Source organism: Penaeus monodon, chromosome 3, assembly GCF_015228065.2.
Source record: "Penaeus monodon isolate SGIC_2016 chromosome 3, NSTDA_Pmon_1, whole genome shotgun sequence".
NCBI lineage: Eukaryota > Metazoa > Arthropoda > Malacostraca > Decapoda > Penaeidae > Penaeus > Penaeus monodon.
In genome coordinates this window covers 4,072,345-4,092,344 of record NC_051388.1, presented here as the reverse complement: position 1 = coordinate 4,092,344, position 20,000 = coordinate 4,072,345, and the positions used below count along the sequence as shown (strand labels likewise).

General features: G+C 37.1%; 3 protein-coding genes across 3 annotated transcripts in view; 2 read left to right on the top strand and 1 right to left on the bottom strand.

Annotated features, from left to right (window-relative positions):
- Positions 1-9,779, top strand: part of LOC119590832 (CUB and sushi domain-containing protein 3-like) — a 64,327-nt gene extending 54,548 nt beyond the window's left edge. Inside the window, 7 exon segments of the mRNA XM_037939591.1 lie at positions 1,200-1,439; positions 2,369-2,522; positions 3,611-3,884; positions 4,580-4,706; positions 5,365-5,524; positions 8,830-8,981; positions 9,452-9,779. Of these exon segments, the coding sequence (XP_037795519.1) occupies positions 1,200-1,439; positions 2,369-2,522; positions 3,611-3,884; positions 4,580-4,706; positions 5,365-5,524; positions 8,830-8,981; positions 9,452-9,720 (1,376 nt within the window). The 3' untranslated portion in view covers positions 9,721-9,779.
- LOC119584918 (locomotion-related protein Hikaru genki-like) overlaps positions 1-11,905 on the top strand; it is a 54,475-nt gene extending 42,570 nt beyond the window's left edge. Inside the window, exon 6 of the mRNA XM_037933536.1 lies at positions 11,676-11,905. Coding sequence (XP_037789464.1) covers positions 11,676-11,869 — 194 coding nt within the window. The 3' untranslated portion in view covers positions 11,870-11,905. The remainder of the gene's footprint in view (positions 1-11,675) is intronic.
- A 4,261-nt stretch (positions 11,906-16,166) lies between these two features.
- The window catches only part of LOC119590822, an 8,304-nt gene continuing 4,470 nt past the window's right edge, over positions 16,167-20,000 (bottom strand). The window contains exons 5-9 of the mRNA XM_037939579.1: positions 19,288-19,415; positions 18,635-18,719; positions 18,238-18,414; positions 17,623-17,900; positions 16,167-17,105 (exon numbers count right to left, since the gene is read on the bottom strand). Of these exons, the coding sequence (XP_037795507.1) occupies positions 16,914-17,105; positions 17,623-17,900; positions 18,238-18,414; positions 18,635-18,719; positions 19,288-19,415 (860 nt within the window). The 3' untranslated portion in view covers positions 16,167-16,913. The remainder of the gene's footprint in view (positions 17,106-17,622; positions 17,901-18,237; positions 18,415-18,634; positions 18,720-19,287; positions 19,416-20,000) is intronic.

The following is a 20,000-nucleotide window of genomic DNA, read 5'->3' as shown; positions in this document are numbered from 1 at the left end:
CTTGTTATCAATTTTTTCTCTCTTTCTTTCTTTCTTTCGCGTTTTTTTTTTTGTCAGTGCTGGGTGTGTGATTTTCATAGTCTTTAATCTTATCTAGATTCTTGTACGTAATTTGCATAATCATATACGTATAATTTCCATATTATCGGATAATTTAGATAGAATACCACCAAAATTTATTTTCATATTACTTCGGTTACAGTGGGATATTATACTTTGGTTTAGTTTAATATACACAAATACCGTAATGTTTTAGTACATTTCGAAACAATATATATTTGATCATTAAGCAAAACACAATATTGTTAATAATTTATTTTTAATATTATTGTTATTATCATTTCATATATCACCATTCTTATTATCATCATTATTATCATCATCGTTGTAATTATCATCATCATCACTAGGATTAGCATTATCATGATCATGATCCATCCTTCCTTTCCTCCCTCTTTCCCTCCCTCCTTCCCTCCCTCTGTTCCTCTCTCTATATATATCTCTCTCTCTCTCTCTCTCTCTCTCTCTCTCTCTCTCTCTCTCTCTCTCTCTCTCATCTGTCTCTCAATCTCTCTCTCCTCTCTCTCTCTCTCTCTCTCTCTCTCTCTCTCTCTCTCTCTCTCTCTCTCTCTCTCTCTCTCTCTCTCTCTCTCTCTCTCTCTCTCTCTCTCTCTCTCTCTCAATCTGTCTCAATCTCTCTCTCGCTCTCTCTCTCAATCTCTCTCTCTCTAACATGATCATTATTGCCATCATTATTATCATTATCATTACGTCATAACTATTACTACCAGCACTACCGCTATTCAATTTCCAATCACCCCCGATCATTCACAACTACTCTCGCTAAAACAGCTACCATTACAACCCATAACCTTTAACGCTACAATAACCACATCCACCATTACCATGACTACAACATTAACTATTACCATTACAAAACCCTTACAGCTACAACAACCATACCATTACCATTACTTTTTCAACACACGACTACAACAACCACATCATTACAACACCCTTACAACCACAACTATTGCCATTACCATTACCATTTACTATTACCATTTACCATTACCATTACCAATCATCATTACCATTTACCATTACCATTAACATTACCATTTACAATTTACCATTTACCATTACCATTTACCATTTACCAATTACCATTACCATTACCATTGCACCCCCCCCCCCAGACCCATGCCAGCTCCCGAAGCTGGACCACGGAGGCTACACCGCCGGATTCATCGTCGGCTCGCACATCATGCACGGATCCATTGTCCCTTACACTTGCAATGACGGCTGGCTTGTCAATGTTGCAAAGATTACGTGTCACTTGGGTCAGCTGGTTCCCGTGACGCCCTCTTGTGTCACTCCTGCGCAGGCGACTGACACCGGGAGCAACCTGCCGAAGGCGCTGAAGAGGGTGGATAGTGGTAAGGAACGGGGGGAACGGGAACGGGAACGGGAATGCTCTGAGTGAGGGTTTTGATACGGTGATGATGATTGTGATGATGATGGCGGTGGTAATGATGAGAGTGATGGTAGTAGTGATAATAATGGTGATGGTGATAATGAACAATGACGATAGTGATAATTGAAATGATGATAATGATAATAATAATGATGATAATATAATAGTATATAGTAGTAGTAGCAATGATAACAGTAGTAGTAATAATAATAATGGTAGTAATAATGATAATAATAATAGTAATAATAATATGAAGAAAGATAATAATGATAATAAAATGATATAATAATGATAATAATAATAATAATACTAATAATGATAATAATAATAGTAGTAGTAGTAGTAGGAGTAATGATAATGTTGATGGTGATAGTAATGATGATAATAAGAATTATGACTTACTATTATCATCATTGTTATCATCCTTATCAATATTATCATTATCATTATTATCATTATCATCATGATGATAACAATAGCAAAGATAATAACAACGATAATAATAATACAAAACATATAATAATAATAATAATAATAATAATAATAATAATAATAATAATAGCAGCAGTAGTAGATAATGATAATAATAATTATTATTATTAATAATATTATTATTATAACAATAACAAAAGTAATAGTGATAACGCTAATAATAAAAGTAAGAATAATAAAAACAAAACCAATATATATATTATATATATATATATATATATATATATATATATATATATATATATATATTTTTTTTTTTTTTTTTTTTTTTTTTTTTTTTTTTTTTTTTTTTTTTTTATTAATAATAACAAACACAACAACCGCACCAGAACAGCACCACCAACAAGGATAACACGAACGATAACCCTGGCACCCTCCCCCCCCTTCTGTCCTCCGCAGCGATGTCCTACAGCGAAGGTGACCTGACCCTCGGAGCTGACATCACCGGCATTGACTTCCTGACTAACCACCAGACGTCATGCAGTCCCCCGGCGAGGGTCCATGGCACAGCGATCTTCAAGAACGGGCAGCCCGTGCAGAGGGATGAGCGGAGGTGAGGGGTGCGGGTGGGGTGGGCGTGGGTGGGGAGGGGTGGTGGGGGAGGAGGGGAGGGTTGGGGGTGTGGGGGGAGGTGAGGATTGGGGGTGGGATAGGGGTGGGGGTGGGGAGGAGGAGGTGAGGGTTGGCGGGGGGGGGTGGGGGGAGGAGGTGAGAAGTGGGGAGGGGTAGTGGGGGAGGATGTGATGGTTGGGGGTGTGGAGGGAGGATTGGGGGGGAGGAGGTGAGGGGTGGGGGAGGGAGGAGGAGGTGAGGGGTGGGGTGGTGGTGGGGAGGTGAGGGTTGGGGGTGAGGGTGGTGGGTAGGGGGGAGGGATGGTGGTGGATGGGAGGGGGTGGGGGGAGGAGGTGAGAGGTGATGGTAGTGTGGGGAGGAGGTTAGGGGAGGTGGGGGTAGATGGGGGTGGGACGGGGGTGAGTGTTTTTTCTTTTCTTTTCTTTTCTTTTGTGGTGTTTTTGTGACGTGAGATTTCTCGCAGCCTTATCTTCAGGCAGTAAGCTATAACTCCGTCTTATCTTCATGGATTTGATATCATTCTTATCTTCGTAAAGAACTTAATTCATTCTTATTGCAATCTCACTTTTTTATCGTGAAGTCATGAGATTTTTTTTTATTTCTGCCATTTTTACCTTCCACCTGTTACAACCCCCCCTCCCTCAATTTTCATTTAAATTTGCCTTCAGTTCACACATTTTAGGTTACTGCATAGTCCTTACTCAGTTCAAAGATTACACAAACGCTCCCTCAGTTCTCAGATTTCTTACTACATCGGCCATTTTTATATCCCATCTGTTGTATTTTCTCCCCTTAATTTTCATTTAAATTTACTTTCAATTCACATGTCTTATGTTACTGTATAGTTCTTACTCAGTTTCATAGATTACACAAACATTCCCTCAGTTCTCAGATTTTACATAACATCCCCTTCACAATTTCCCAGCTTTTCTAGTACTATTCCTTCTCGAATCAGCAGATTCTGTAATACAGTCGATTAATTGATTCCCAGATTTAACTCTGCTTACCAGGTCATTCCCGTATTCCTCTATTCCCAAATTCCAACTACATTCCCTCCTCCATTCCCAGATTCCCGTCGGGCACCGAGATAACCTTCAACTGCATCTCCAACACCATCGGCGAGAAGACCAGCTGGACGATCCGGTGCGAGGACGGGTCGTGGCTGGGTCAAAGGTCACCCTCCACGTGTCGCGTGTCGGCGGGGCACGAGGCGCCCGACGTCGGGAACACCTCCTGCTTGTGGCGGAAGTCGGAGCCTCACCTCGTCACCTTTTACGACGATCGCGAGGTCGAGGGCGAGGTCGAGGGCGAGGTGGTGGAGTTCCAGCCCGGCGCCGAGTTGGTGGGTTGGGGTGGGTGTTGGAGGGGGGGGGCGGAGGGTGTGGAGGAGGAGGGGGAATGAGTGGAGGGAATGTAGGGGGGATTGGGTGGGTGGGTGGGGGGGTAGAGGTTTGTGAATGGCGAGAGTGATGTATAGATATACATCTACTCTTCTCTCTGTCTATCTTGTGTCTCTCTTGTTCAGTCTATGTTTGTCTGTCCGTTTCTCTTCCTCCTCTTCTTCTTCATCCTCTTCTTCTTCTTCTTCTTCTTCTTCTTCTTCTTCTTCTTCTTCTTCTTCTTTTGTTTTCTTCTTTCTTCTTCTTCCTCCTCCTCCTCCTCCTCCTCCTTATCTTTTTCTCCGTATTCTCAGTGTCGTCTGTTCATGCAGGTTCTTGTCTCTCTTTTCCAGTCTATGTTTGTCTGTCCCTTTCTCATATTTATCTTATTTTCTCTCTCTCTTTATACATACACACACATACACGCACTCATATACACATATGTATGTGTGTATACGTATGAATATATATGTGACTCTTCATTACCTCGTGAATATGATAACCATCACCTATCACACTTTCCGTTTTCTGTTGAACATTACCTTTATCACAATTCCCGTTTTCTGTTGAACATCGCTTTTATCACACTTCCCGTTTTCTGTTGAACATAACTTTTACCCCAGTCTTTAAAAAAAACTAATTACCACTATTTTTCCAGGTGTCTCGTTGCGTGGACATCGGGAAATACAAACTGATCGGGTCTGTACGAAGGGTGTGCGTCAACGGACAGTGGACGGGAGAAAAACCCAGTTGTTTTAGCCTGAATAGAGAACATGAGTATGCACGTATGTTATGATCTTTTTTTCAGTTGGTGGAGTTTGTGTTGTGTGTGTGTGTGTGTGTGTGTGTGTATGTGTGTGTGTGTGTGTGTGTGTGTGTGTGTATGTGTGTGTGTGTGTGTGTGTGTGCGTGTGCTGTTGCTTTCCAATCAATTTCTTTCTATATTATCAATCATATCGATTTTTTTGGTATATTTCATAATATCAAAGTAATTATAATATAAGAAAATAAATATGTCTTCAGTATTCAGTAAGTTGACAGAAAATATGTGTATATGTATATATATATATATATATATATATATATATATATATATATATATATATATATATGTTTGTGTGGTTGTGTTTTGTGTGTGTGCGTGTGTGTGTGTGTGTGTGTGTGTGTGTGTGTGTGTGTGTGTGTGTGTGTGTGTGTGTGTGGTATGTATATAAATATATGTTCACACACACAAAACCCACACAAAACACCCAACTATCAACGCCAAATCAAACGAAAATCAAAACGAAAACTTCCAATATTTTCAAGGAAACCAACCAACCTAACACCACCAATTTCCCCTCTCACCCTCTCACCCTCTCACCCCCTCACCCCCTCACCCCCTCACCCCCTCACCCCCTCACCCCCTCACCCTCTCACCCTCTCCCTCTCCTCCGCCTGCAGTCGACCGGCCTCCAACCATCCTCTTCCGCCACAAGGACGGCCCCATCGCCCAGACCAACGACGGCAGACTCCTGGCCTATCCGGGCACGCAGCTCTACCTCGAGTGCCTGTGGATGAGGAAATACGGGACGCCGAGGTGGAACGTCTCTCATGCGCACGGGTGAGGGCCGAGCGGGTGGACTTTTTTCCTTTTTTTTCCTTTTTTTTTTTTTTTTTTTTTGGTGGTGGTGGTGGATTGTTGTTGGTTTCTTTCTTCTTGTTGATGTTTTTGTTTTGTTGTTGTTGTTGTTGTTTTTTCTCTCTTTTTTCTTCTTCTTTTCTTAGTCTACTTTTTTTCGTTTCTTCTGTGTTTTTCTTTTCCTTTCTTCTGCTTCTTCTTTCATCGGTCGTTATCCATTTTTTTTATCGTCTTTTCTTTCTTGTTTTCTGTCTTCCTTTCTCTGTTGTTCTTCCTCTCGGTGTAGCTTTCTCTCTCTCTCTTTCTCTATCTGCCTATCTATCTATCTCTCTCTCTATCTATCAATTTGTCTATCTATCTGTCTATCTGTCTGTCTGTTTGTCTATCTGTCTATTTCTTTTTCTCTGTCTCTCTCTCTCTCTCTCTTTCTCTATCTGCCTATCTATCTATCTCTCTCTCTATCTATCTATTTGTCTATCTATCTGTCTGTCTGTTTGTCTATCTGTCTATTTCTTTTTCTCTGTCTCTCTCTCTCTCTCTCTCTAATTATGAATTGCACCATTTTTCATTGCAGGAGACACCTTGAAATCGACAAAATGAAAATATCCGATCTTGATTATTGTTGCATACTCTTTGCATTACGTCTTAAAGGAAAATTTCTCATTTACCTTAACTGCGAGCGAACACTTGCCAGGAAATGAAAGTTATTCTATTGCACATAGCTTCGTCAAGTTCACGTTTAAGACACGAAATGCTAATGTTGACTATGTTGAAAGTCATCTGGAGAATAAGCTTGCAACGCAAACTATAAGAGAAAACCGATTTTGTATATGTTAAAGGGGGGACTTGTTCATTTTTTTATAAGATTTGGCTCGTTTATTTTCTTGTAGTTGGAGCAGCTTAAAATTCATTATATTTTCTTCTTGCTTTCTGCACTCCAAAGGATGTCATTTGCTCTGGATCTTATTTTTATTCTTATCATATTTTATTGTACATATTTTTATCTTTTTATCCAGGAGATTTTATGTTTACAGAATTAATAGGCTATAACTCAAGTCTTTTTTAATTCTATAGAAAAAAATAATGAGATCCGATGCTGGATTTTCCAATCCTGGATATTTCCTTTTATTTATCTAATCACCTATTCATTCAATTATCTCCTTATCTATTTATTCATTTCATTATTTATTGATTTTATTTATACTGCCTATTATTTCGTAGCTTTGTTAAATACCTATTTTCTCCCCCTCTCTTCCAATTTCTTACTAACCCCATCTTCTCATGCAGCAATTACAAACACAGGAAGTTTAATATGAAATGTCGAAAATTAACAAAATGCTGGTAAGATTTTTTTTTTTTTTTTCATGTGGTCCGAGTACATTGCGATAATCGTTGAGGAAAATAATGAATTGAAAATGAATCATTTTCTCTTAGCAAGATGAAATATCTGGAGAAGCTTGATGCATAGTATTCAGTTTATTCAATTTATATCTCAAAGGAAGGGATTATAATCTGCATACACTTCATTCATCTCGCTTTGGGAGTTATTCATTCTCATTCATAGATTTTTCACTTAACAAAGGTTATCGTTTGTTAACAAAGTGCTCTAGAATTGTAAACCGTGAATCGGCTGTGACAATTTACGAATGTTATTGTATATCGTCCGTAAATACGTGTAGAATATTTTGTCATTTGTGTAATATGTATGTTACAGTTTGATGGCCGTTCGTGAAGGAGTATGTATGATATTCAAAGCAATAGCACAGAGAAATATATGTTTTTCTTTTAATTATGAATAAAATCGAATCGAATATTAGTGTATGCTAATCATTATACATTTATGACAAGTACTATCGCAATATTACAGAGAAATGCCTTTGTTTTTCTTTTAATTCTCAATAAAATCGAGCCTATTATTAATGTATTCTGTTCACTAATCATTATACATTTATAACAAGTATTATCGCAATATCACAGATTTTTTTTTTTTTATTCTGAATAAGATCAAGCCTCTTATTAGTGTATGTTGTTCACTAATCATTAAACATTTAGAAGACTATTCAAGTTCTTGGTTTAGTTATACGAAACATTATGAAACAAACTTGAATAATAAAAAAAAAAAATCACATACATAGGATGAGAAAACACTAAATCTTTAAAATGAAAACATAAAAAAAAAATTAAAAAGCATATTAATAATTTCTACGAAACGCATACTGTTCTTAAATATTCGACGTTTTCTATTCACAAGATAAGCTTTGTCTTCTTGCACAAAGTAATTTTGTGTCTGTTTGTTCTTAGAGTCTTATAAATGATCTATCGTGTAGTTTAGTTTTTTTTATCAATATGTGTATCGATCTAATTATGTAAAACTGGTTGTACTGGGATATATTCCTATAATAACAGATCTATAAATAGACTTGTAGCTTTCATTTTGTTTTCGTAGTCTGGTTGACAATAAGTAATTAATAATAACATAATTAAAAGTCTGTTATTATAAACTGTAGATTTTTTAAAATAACAATAATAATAACAAAATAGTACATAAGAAATACACCTCTGTTTCTCAAGCCTAAATGTAAAACCAATTATTGATAAAGAAATTATGTAATAAATAAAGGAAATATAAAATAAAGCACAATGAAACTAAAATCATCAACATACCACCGAATGCTTAATAACTTTCATGATTACCCTGCTCCTAATGACCACTCTCTCTCTCTTCATACTTACTCTCTCTCTCTCTCTCTCTCTCTCTCTCTCTCTCTCTCTCTCTCTCTCTCTCTCTCTCTCTCTCTCTCTCTCTCTCTCTCTCTCTCTCTCTCTCTTAATAATTACCCTCTCTCTTAACTGCTCTCTCTCCTCATAATCAATCTCTCTCGTACGTCCTCTCTCTCTGATTCATCTTTGTTCATAATTACGCTCTCTCTCTCTCTCTTTTCATAATTACTCTCGCTCTTTTCATAATTACCATCTCTCTTAATTCCTCTTCCTCTTCACAATTCCTCTCTCTGTCTTCCTAACTACCCTCTTTTAATAATTCCTTTCTCTCTTTCCTCACAATTCCTTTCTCTCTTCATAATTCCCTTCTCTCTCTTCACATTTCCTTTCTCTCTTCATAATCCCTCTCTCTCCCTCCTCACAATTCTTCTCCCTCTCTTCATAATTACCCTGTCTCTTAATCCCTCTCCCTCTCTCTCTCTCTCTTCATAATCCCTCTCCCTCTCTCCTCACAATTCCTTTCTCTCTTCATGGTTCCTCTACCATAGTCTGCCTCTCCCCAACAGGAAGTACTGGACCGGCTGGACAACGGATGCAATGCGAGATCCTCAGCTGGAGTACCGCTTGGCTCTCTACACTACTAACGTCGGGGATACAGGCGATTACACGTGCATTACCCCCACGGGGCATTCGCATACTGTTGCTATTGATATTAGACGTAAGTTGTTGGTGGGTGTGTGGCTGGGGATGGGTGGAGTAGGTGGGTGGGTGGGTGGGAATGGGTGTGGGTGGGTGGGGATGGGTGTGGGTGGGTGGGGATGGGTGTGGGTGGGTGGGGATGGGTGTGGGTGGGTGGGGATGGGTGTGGGTGGGTGAGTGAGTGGGGATAGATGGGTTTGGGTGGGGTGTGTGTGTAGGTAGGGATGAGTTTGGATGGGTGGGGATGGGTGTGTGTGTGTGTGTGTGTGTGTGTGTGTATGTGTGTGTGTGTGTGTGTGTGTGTGTGTGTGTTTTGAGTGTGTGTGTGTGTGTTTTAAGTGTGTGTGTATGTGTATGTTTACGATCCTCATATTCAAAAAGGCATGGAAACGAAATATCCATCGATAAAAAAAGCAATATAAACCAGATACGTACCAACACCAAAACAACCGCATTAAAACGCCTCTCATCGCCCCTCCCCCTTTGCAGAAGTGGACTGCCCCTCCCTCCCTCCTCTCTCTGCAACGAAGGACCCCCACACCCCTTCCTACGAGCCAAAGGGAGCCACGAAACTCAACTCCATCGTCACCTTCAGTTGCCAGTCGGGCTACACGCTACAGGGCCCGGGGCGAATCAAGTGCCTGCCTTCGGGAAAGTGGTCGGACGCATCGCCCGCCTGCAGGAGTGAGTGCCATTTCAGAACTGTGAATATTGTTGTGTTTTTTCTTTTCTCTCTTTCCTTCTTTTTTAATGTTTGATTTCGTATTCTATTTTCTTTTATTTTGTTTTGGTTTATTGGTTTTGTTTTGTTTTTCATTTGATTTGTTTTTTTTTTTATTTAATATTTCAGTTGTTGTTGCTATTTTTTTTTTCTCTCGTGTTTTTTTTTTTTTTTTTTTTGGGGGGGGGGACTTACTTTCTTGTTGTTTTATTTACTCTATTTTTCTTCTTTTCTTTTCTTTTTCTCTTGTTATTCTTTCTTTCTTCTTCGTTTCTCTTTTTCAGTCTCTCTTGCTCTCTCTTTCCTTCTCTTCTCCTCTCTTCGCTTTTTACTTTTTTGTAAACGTAAAGTCTTAAAGAATTTTTCGAGAATGAATACTAAGATAGAAATTGGAAAAAAAAATGTTATAAACTTTAAATAAAAACCTAAAAATCTAAAACTTCAGAATAAGAAAAAATCAAAACCAAAAACGTCCAAACTCAAAAAAAATAATAAAACCAAACTAAAAATCTCAAAGCCAAAAAATTCCAAAAAAAAAAAAAAACATTCAATACTAAAAAAAATCCAAAACTTCACACTCAAAACTTCCCAAACTCAGAAATAAAAAGTCAAAACTTCCTAAAAAAAAAAAAAATAATAAAAAAAAAATAATAATAAAAATAATAATAATAATAATAATAATAATAATAATAATAATAAATAAATAAATAAACAAAACTTCCCAAACTCAAAAAACAACAACTTCAAAACTTCCCAAACTCAAAAAAGAATCAAAACTTCCCAAAGTCTCAGCTTCTCCATCACACAGAGATCGAGTGCGCGCCGCTGGAGCCCCCCCTCCACGGCGAGCTGACCGGCCCTCGACCCCACACGCTGGTGACGTGCAAGGTCAAGTGTCATTCGGTTACTGATGGAGGGCCACCGATCCTCGTGTGTCAGGAGATGGCGAGTGGTCCACCAGGTTCCGAATGTAGTTTTTGATCTTATTATGAGCACAACCCTGTGTACGAAGTGTGATTAATACCCCCCAGTGAGTAATGTTTATCTTATTATGAGCACAAACACTGTGTACGAAAGTGTGATATAAATACCCCCCAGTGAGTAATGTTTATCTTATTATGGACTCAAGCACAGTAACGTGTATACGAAGGTGGAAGATAAATAAGCCACAATGTGATAGTAAATTAAATCGATGGCGTTTCGAACTTTCCTCGTCAGATGGATAAATAAGCGAAATGGATTATCTATCTGTTTGATAAGGATCTCTCGGCGAGTTCGAAACGTCGCGATTTAATTTCATTTTTTTATTGTGGATGTTTTCCTTTTCATCTTTGTGTACACTGTGTTTGCGTTCGTTGTAGGATAAACATTTTCTTACTGTCTGTTTTCCTTTTATTCTGCAATCCATATGAGGATTTTTTATGTGAATATGAGGATGAGAGAGAAAGAATGATGAAAAAAGGAGAGAGAGCAAGAAGGAATAATTTGAAGGAAAGGAGGAGAAAGAGAGAGAAAGAGAGAGAGAGAGAGAGAGAGAGAGAGAGAGAGAGAGAGAGAGAGAGAGAAATAGAATAATATGAAGAAAAAAATTAAAAGAGAGAGAGAGTTGAAAGTTGAAGATTTTATTAAAACTTTTGCATGTTTGTTTTTCGATTATGTGAAATATGTAGATAGATAGATGAATAGATAAATATAGAGTGAGATATAAGAGAGTATAACAAATATAGAGAGATAGGGAGGAAAGCTAGAATATCCAGCATATAATAAACACACTTTATCTCTCCACCCCCTCCCCCCCCCCACTAACCTCTTCTCCGATTCCTTCTCCTCCTGCTCCACCTTCCTTCCACCCCATCCCTCCTCTCCACCCTTCCTTCCCCCCTACCCTCCTTCTCCCACCCTCCACCCCACTCCCCCACCACTCCTCTCTCTCCACCCCCACCCTCCCCCACCCACCCTCTCACCCCCCCCTCCCCCCCCCCACCCCCCAAGGTTCCCAAGCCTGCACGTACCCGGGCATCATCATCTCGGGCACCATGAGCAAGGTGAAGTTCTATTACCCAATCAACGACAGCGTCACCTACACGTGCAGCGACGATTTCGTTCTCCACGGCCAGAAGACCCTCACCTGCCTCGAGGGGGGGAGGTGGTCGGATCGGGTCCCGTCCTGCCTTCCGAGGCCGTGAGTGGTGCGGGAGGGAGGGGAGGGGAGGGGAGAGAAGGGAAGAGAGAGAGAGAGAGAAGGGAAGAGAGGGAGAGAGAGAGAAGGGAAGAGAGAGAGAGAGAGAGGAGAAGGGGAGAAGAGAGAGAGAAAAGGGAAGAGAGAGAGAGAAGAGGAAGGGAAGGGAAGAGAGGATGAGAGAGAGAGGGAAAGAGAGACGTGAAGGAAAAGGAGAAAGAGGTAAGATGAAGAAAAGAGGGATTGAGAGGAAAAGGAGAGAGAGAGAGAGAGAGAGAGAGAAGAGAGAGAGAGAGAGAGAGAGAGAGAGGGAAAGGGCAATGTGAAAGAAAAAAGGAAACCGAGGGAGAAAGGATAATGTGAAGAAAAAAGAGAGAAGAGATAAAGGAAGGAGACAGAGAAAACGTAGAAGACCGAGGCCGCGAACGATGAAGGAGTGAGAAAAGGAGATAGAGAGAGAGAGAGAGAGAGAGAAAGTGTAATATGAAGGAAAAAGGGAAAGAAAGACGAAAAAAAGGAAAATATGAAGGAATAAATAAGAGAGAAAAAATGAGAAAGGGTAAATGAAGGAAAAAGAAAGAGAAGAAAAAAAATTATGTAAAAAACAGAGAGAGAAAGAAAGAGATAAGGATAATACCAAGGAAAATGGGAAAGAGAGAGAGACAAAGGATAATAAGAAAAAGAAAAAAATGAGAGAGAGAGAGAAATATAGAGAAGAGATAATATGAAAGAAAAAGGAGAGAGACAGAGAGAAAGGACGATAAAAAAGCAACCTTTTTTTCTCTCTTTCTCTCTTTCGTATATACATTTTTATCTTTTTTCCTTATTTGTTATTCTATTTTTTCTTTCTCTCTCTCTCTGTCTTTCTCTCTCCTACCAGTCTTTGATGACGTCACGACAGATCATCAAGAAAAATCTTTTAATTTTTTGTTATCATTTTACGAAAAAAAAAAATAGAAGACAATTTTTTAAGACTGTTAGAACATTTCGTTGTGGTTATATATATATATATATATATATATATATATATATATATATATATATATATATACATATATGTTTTATTTTTTCTTTTCTTTTCTTTCTTCTTCTTTTTTTCTTTTCTTTCTTTCTTTTTCTTTCTTTTTACGGTTCTATAATCAATTAAAGAAATATTCTCCAAGGTGACTACATTACTATTATTTTTTTTATATATATATACTCTCTGGAGATTACGATGTCTGTTAATACCGAATGAAAAATCTGTTTGTTGGATCTGTGGCTCAAAGACGCGTAAGAATATTTGCTAAATAGAACGACCCTTAACATAAAGAAGAAAAAAATCGATTTCTATGACAAATTCCGTATTTCCAACAAGCACATTTCCGAAAATTTGCCTTCATGTTGTATCCAAACTCTTAATCTCCCATGATATAGAGTAGTCCCACGCTCACGCCTCTCTCTTCATTAAAACCGACTCTCGTAGGCGAATCTAGCTGGTTTTACATAACGCAGGTGTTCTGGATTTTATTTGTTATGTTTTTTGATTGTTTTTATGCTGTGAATACGTATTTGGTTCACATGTTCATTGGTATATGCACATATACACACATATGTACGTATACACGTATATACACACGCATGTACATACATAGAACAAACGCATGCACGCAAATACAAGCGTGCACGCACACACATGCGCGCCACACACACACACACACACACACACACACACACACACACACACAACACACACAACAGAAACACACAAATAAAAACACCCTTAAATAAACACAAACACAAACACACGTATACAAACAAACACACACCATCATCATAATCATTCATCCTTGTATATATTTATCAAATCAAACAAAAAAAAAAGATAAATTTGTGGTATGAGACGCAATTATTCCCGTTTTCTCTCAGTCTTTAATAGTATGTCCTGAAAGTCTTATTCAATCGATTTTTATGAATATTTTGGCAATTAAGGTAATAATGCTTTGATAAATTTAGTCAGTCCATTAAGAATAATTTTATTTTGTCTTTCTGTCCTTCCTTTTTATTATTTTTTTCCCTTATTTCACTTCCATCTTCTCTTTCGATTGCAATTATATAGAACAGTAAGCTTTATATTTCAAATCAATAGATAATTTGTAATCATAAAAAAAAATTACATATCGTTTTCCAGATTTTCTTTTTTTCTTTCTTTTTCTTCTATTTTCCAGATTTTCTTGCTTCCTCTTATCTTTTATTTATATCTTATTGTTTTCTTTTCATCATCGTCATTATCTATTTCCTCTAATAGGCTATAATGTTATAAATGTCGTGTGCATGATACATTTTAAGGTAATAAAGATGGCATCACATTCAGTCAAATATCATGAAGAGCTTAGCTGCATTGTAACTGAAGAAATTTTATTCGATTTCCAGATTAAAACTTTATTTCACGAATTATGGTTAAAGAAAATCTATTCAGTTTGCAGATTAAGATTTAATCGATTTACAGTTAAAGAACATGTATTCAGTTTAGACATTAAAATTTGATAACACGAATTATGGTTATTACATGTATGTCTGATATGCCTCCCTTTGTTTTTCACTCATATTCATTACTCATTTCCCTTCCACCATTTTCTTTTATCTCTTTCTTAGTTCTGTTTCTTTTCTTTCAACACTGTCTTTATTTAAACTTTCAAAATTCAATGAACCATTGTATAATAATATGTTTATCGCAGTGCTACAGCTCTCTTTTGTAATCTCAATCGTCTTTGCAATTGACTTCATAATGTTACCCACAAAGGATGTCAAAAGTGATGTATGCAGGTTGTTAAAAGCACAATTCCTCTAAAGTTATCATTGCTGGATGTATGGTGGTAATATAGTCGATAATTAATCTACTTAAAAAAAAAAAATTATGTCCTATGTGAAAAAAAAAATCATTTAAAAAATCGATTTTTTTATATTAAAAAAAATATATATTGAAAAATAAAATCAGCGTTATAAATCCTCTTTTGTGCTTTCACTCATCTGGCCAAAACATTGCTTGCTGTTCACCCCAGGGCCTTCCAGTTTATCAGTGTGTTAACAGCTTATTTCCAACCTCTCTACGCATATCATTAACTCTCTTGTATAGATGTGAGATAATTATGAAAAATAACCTTTAAAAAAATCAATAAATTATATGAAAAAAAGGTAAATAATAATCTACATGACGGAAAAAAAACACAAAAAAAAATATCTTCTGAACTCTATAGATATATAACATAAAATATAAATCTTTATTCTAGTGTTTTTTTGTTGAAACTTGTTCTACATCACATCTCAGGGCAGGGCGGCTTCCTCCCTTCGATATATTATGGTAATAAAACTTTGCAGAATTATTTGTTTAGTTATTAACCGAGTGTAACCCCCCCACAAAAATAATAATAATAATAAATAAATGATAATGATGATGATGATGATGATGATGATGATGATGATGATGATGATGATGATGATGATGATGATGATGATGATGATGATGATGATGATGATGATTATGATGATGATAATAATAATAGTAATAATAATAATGATAATAATGATAATGATAATAATAATAATAATGATAATAATAATAATAACAATAATAATAATGATGATGATGATAATAATGATGATAATAATGATAATGAAAATGATAATATAAATAATGATAATAATAACAATAATAATAATAATAATAATAACAGCAATAACGAATTTGATGATAATGGTGATGATGATAATGAAAATAATAATGCTAATAATGATGGTGATAATAAAAGTACCAATGATAATAATAATAAAAGTGGTAATATTAATAATGATGATGATAATGATAATAATTATAATAATAATAATAATAATAATAATAATAATAATAATAATTGATTTACGAAAAATGTCATTTTCTTTTACCTACAAAAAGAAGTCCAAATAAAACTGTCGAAGACATGACCCTTTTTTTCGCCTCTGCTTTGCCTTGAAATCTCAAAAAACTCACGTCCCTCAAAAGACTATTATAACAGAGAGAAAGAATGGAGAAAAAGATGTAAAACACGAACCGTTTTTTTTTATTATTATTATTACCCCCACATAATAAAAAAATAAAATATAAATAAATTCCTTCTTCTTTGATTCTAATAGAGTGAGCATGGAATTCTCTAAGTTAATTCCTGAAGGATATATAAAATGCACAAATTTCATTCAATAAACACTAAACCGATTAGTCAACCCGGAAAAAGAGACCTCAGATTTTCCTTCTTGTCATATAGGGAATTTTTTTTTTTTTAAGTCATACACACGTGAATAAGCTTTTATTTGGCATACAAAATCAAAACTTAGAGTTACTGGTTTAGACTAAATAATCTCTGCAGGAGGTATTGATAAGATATATCTACATGACATAATAGACATGATATTCATAAAATAAGTCATCATATTCGTGCCATCACTGAAGTGGTGTTTGACGAACTACCTGGAGCCATGTTGACATCATGTAGTTGACTGGGTCTTTATACCGGGGTGGCTGACCCATGATCCTTCCCAGGGGAGTAGTTGGTTAGATAATCATTGTTGGTGGTTCTCAACCCACATGTCTATCTACGATAGACTCGCCCACTACCGTATCTAGGTTTGACTTTCCCAATGTATGCAGATTCGTGTATGTATTCATAAAATCATAGGCCGTCAAAATTGTATAAAGACTAGATGATGATGGCAAAGTGCCAGGAATATCTATATAAAAGATTGACATAAGATATATAATATATAACCAATCAGGATAATATAAGACATAAGATAGATACACAGGATAATATATTTCCACAAAATTACCTTGACCACTTCCTAAACATCCCACACACCAAAAGAGAATGAGAGAGAGAGAGAGAAAGAGAGAGAGAGAGAGAGAGAGAGAGAGAGAGAGAGAGAGAGAGAGAAAGAGAGAGAGATGAAAGGGAAAGAGAAAGATAGTGAGGAGAGAGAGAGAGAGAAAGGGAGCTCGAGAAACGGAGACAGAAAAGCCAACAACAACACTTTTAAAAACATTAAACCCTCTCATTCAATTCAACTTCCTCTTCTACTTGCACTCTCTCTTCTGTTTGTACTCTCTCTTCTGCTTGATCCTTCGAACAGCAGGGAAAGGAGAGCGTAGGAAGACTCGGGTGAAGAATGGTGTAATAGAAGGCACGAGTCGCCATCGCGAGGATCCACAGGGACAGGAGGATGTACTTGGGGTTCTGCAAGGGCCGTGGTTAGAGGTGCATGTGAAAATCCGAACAGATGCTATATCTTGTTTCATTGTTGTGATGTGATGGAATGTGTGAGTGTTGGATTATATGTGTTTCTAGGTTTTGCAGGAACACATGCACATATTCGAGTACAGAGATATGTGCTTATACTGTTGTGATACTCTCGGGATAAATGTGTGCTTGTAGATTGTAGAAGTGCATATGCTTCATATGTAGGGACAGTTATATTTATGTGCTTTTATTGTTGTTATATTTTTGTGATTCTGTAGGAATGCGAGCTTGTAGGTTTGCAAAAATTGGTATACACATGTTGGGGTACAGATACATGTGTGATTGTGTGTGTGTGTGTGTGTGTGTGTGTGTGTGTGTGTGTGTGTGTGTGTGTGTGTGTGTGTGTGAGTATGTGTGAGTATGTATGTGTGTGTGTGCGTGTGTGTGTGCGTGCGTGCGTGCTTGTAATTAAAAATTCCGTACAGGGAAATGTCTCATTTCCTCCCATACTTACAGAAAGATGATCACCTACAGCATCGTGAATAGGCGACTTTGTGGTTGAAACAGTAGTGGCGGGCGCTACTGAAGTTCCTGCTACTGAAGGTATTTCTCCTGAAGTGGCAGTGGTTGTTAGAGTGTCATTAACAGAAGCTGGAGGAGATAGTGCACTGCCAAATTGCGGCAGAAAAAAGGCAGTGAGGACCTCGACGCCATCCAAGAAGTGGAAGAGGACAGTGTAGATCAGCTGATTTCCTTTCGTGGTCGTGAAACGTGTGAAGAGTTCGATTCCACCTGAAAAGTTTTATATATATATATATATATATATATATATATATATATATATATATATATATATATATATATATATATGTATATATATATATACATATATGTATGTATGTATGTATAATATATATACACACACACAAATATATATATTTATATACATATTTATATATTTAGTTGTATATGTGTGTATACACATATTTGTATGTATATATACATATATTAACCCTGATATCAAAACCTCAAAGAAATTTATTCATTTCTTAAAATAGAAAATAACTGTAATAAAACACCTTCAGACTAAAATAAAAAGATAGAAGATGGAGAAAAAAAACAATCTCACCAATTATTATCGCCGTGAGCGTTCGACTAATTTCTGCGCCCGGAGATCCGAATCTTTTGAAACTTCGTCTGAAGAAGTAGATACAGAAGTTGACAGTCCACCTCAACCCCACCAGAGGATAGATCACCCAAGTAAGGTTAGATATAGTCACCATTGCATAGCACAAGCACTTGCAAGCTGTAAGAGACAGAAAGTGTAATGATTGGTGCATCGAATATTGTTCGAATTGTCTCTGCATCGAAGCACAGAATGATTCGAACAGTCTCTGTATCGAAACAGTGTAGTAAGTTGTTCGAATTGTCTTTGTATCGAAACATTCCGTCAAATGATTCGAACTGTCTTTGTATCAAACGAGTGTATATAATGATTCGATTCGTCTATGAATTTTGTGACTCACCCATCTGAGAGCAGTGGAGGGCTAGCAAACACAGCTTTCCTGGGAGGTCAATGGTGCCACTCCTTACCGATTCAATGGGAGAATGCTGCCGTATGTAAAGTGCGTTTATACTTTAGAACGTGTTGAAGCGATAGCATTAAGGGATAATATTGTGTACAATATTATCCCTGTGAACTCAAACGCACACACCAACAAGTGACAAATACATGCACATAAGGAAAAGCACACACGAACACACGCACTGACTTATAAATATGCGCGCAAACACACATACAAACAATTGCAAATAACCAAACATATACCCATATTCTCATAAGTAGAACAAACACACACCTGTGTGCACACACATACATGCACACACCAACAAGCAAACACACACACACACATACACAAACGACGACACATACTACACCTCTCCCCCCCTCTCTTTCTAACACACACGCACACACACACACACTCCACACACACACACACACACACACACACACCACACGCACACACACACACACACACACACACACACACACACACACACACACACGCACACACACACACTCAGACACACAAGCACAAATTTCATCAAATAGCCATTTCCCAATCCCCATATTTCACCGTATATATTATGTTTTTTTTTTTTTCCAGCATGACTTTACCTCATACATCGCTCTATTTTCCATATGCCACCATTTCTTTGTCTTCGTTGTATATGACGTCATGATGTCAGAGACTTTGTAGAGTTTGTACAAGATTTTTATTACTGGCAGGATATGATCGCTGAGTTCTGGGGAAAAAGAAGAGGAAGATGATGATGATTGTAACAGTGATGGTGATTGTAAAGATGGTGATTGTAATAATGATGGTGATTGTAATAATGATGGTGGTGGGTAGTGGTTTTGATGATGATATTATCATTATCCTTATTATTATTATTACTGCATTCAATATCTCATCATCATTGCTGTTATATATGTTATATATATATATATATATATATATATATATATATAAAACTTTCATTACCGATTAACGTTATTTCGAAATACCACCGAAAACAGTAAATATATATATATATATATATATATATATATATATATATATATAAAATAATCTACCAATCACAAACTACAAAACTAATGTCATCTAGCACTCACAAATTCCAGTCTAACCCGCACCTAATCCACCGCCCAGACACAAATCCCATCTAACCCAACCTGAATCCAACCTGAATCCCAACCCTAACTTGCACCTACCCCACGACCCAACCATAAAACAACCAGATAAAACCGGACTCTACCCAGCCCAGCCAACCCAACCTGCACCCGCACCCACGCACCAACCACAAAACCCAACCGTATAAGACCTTCAC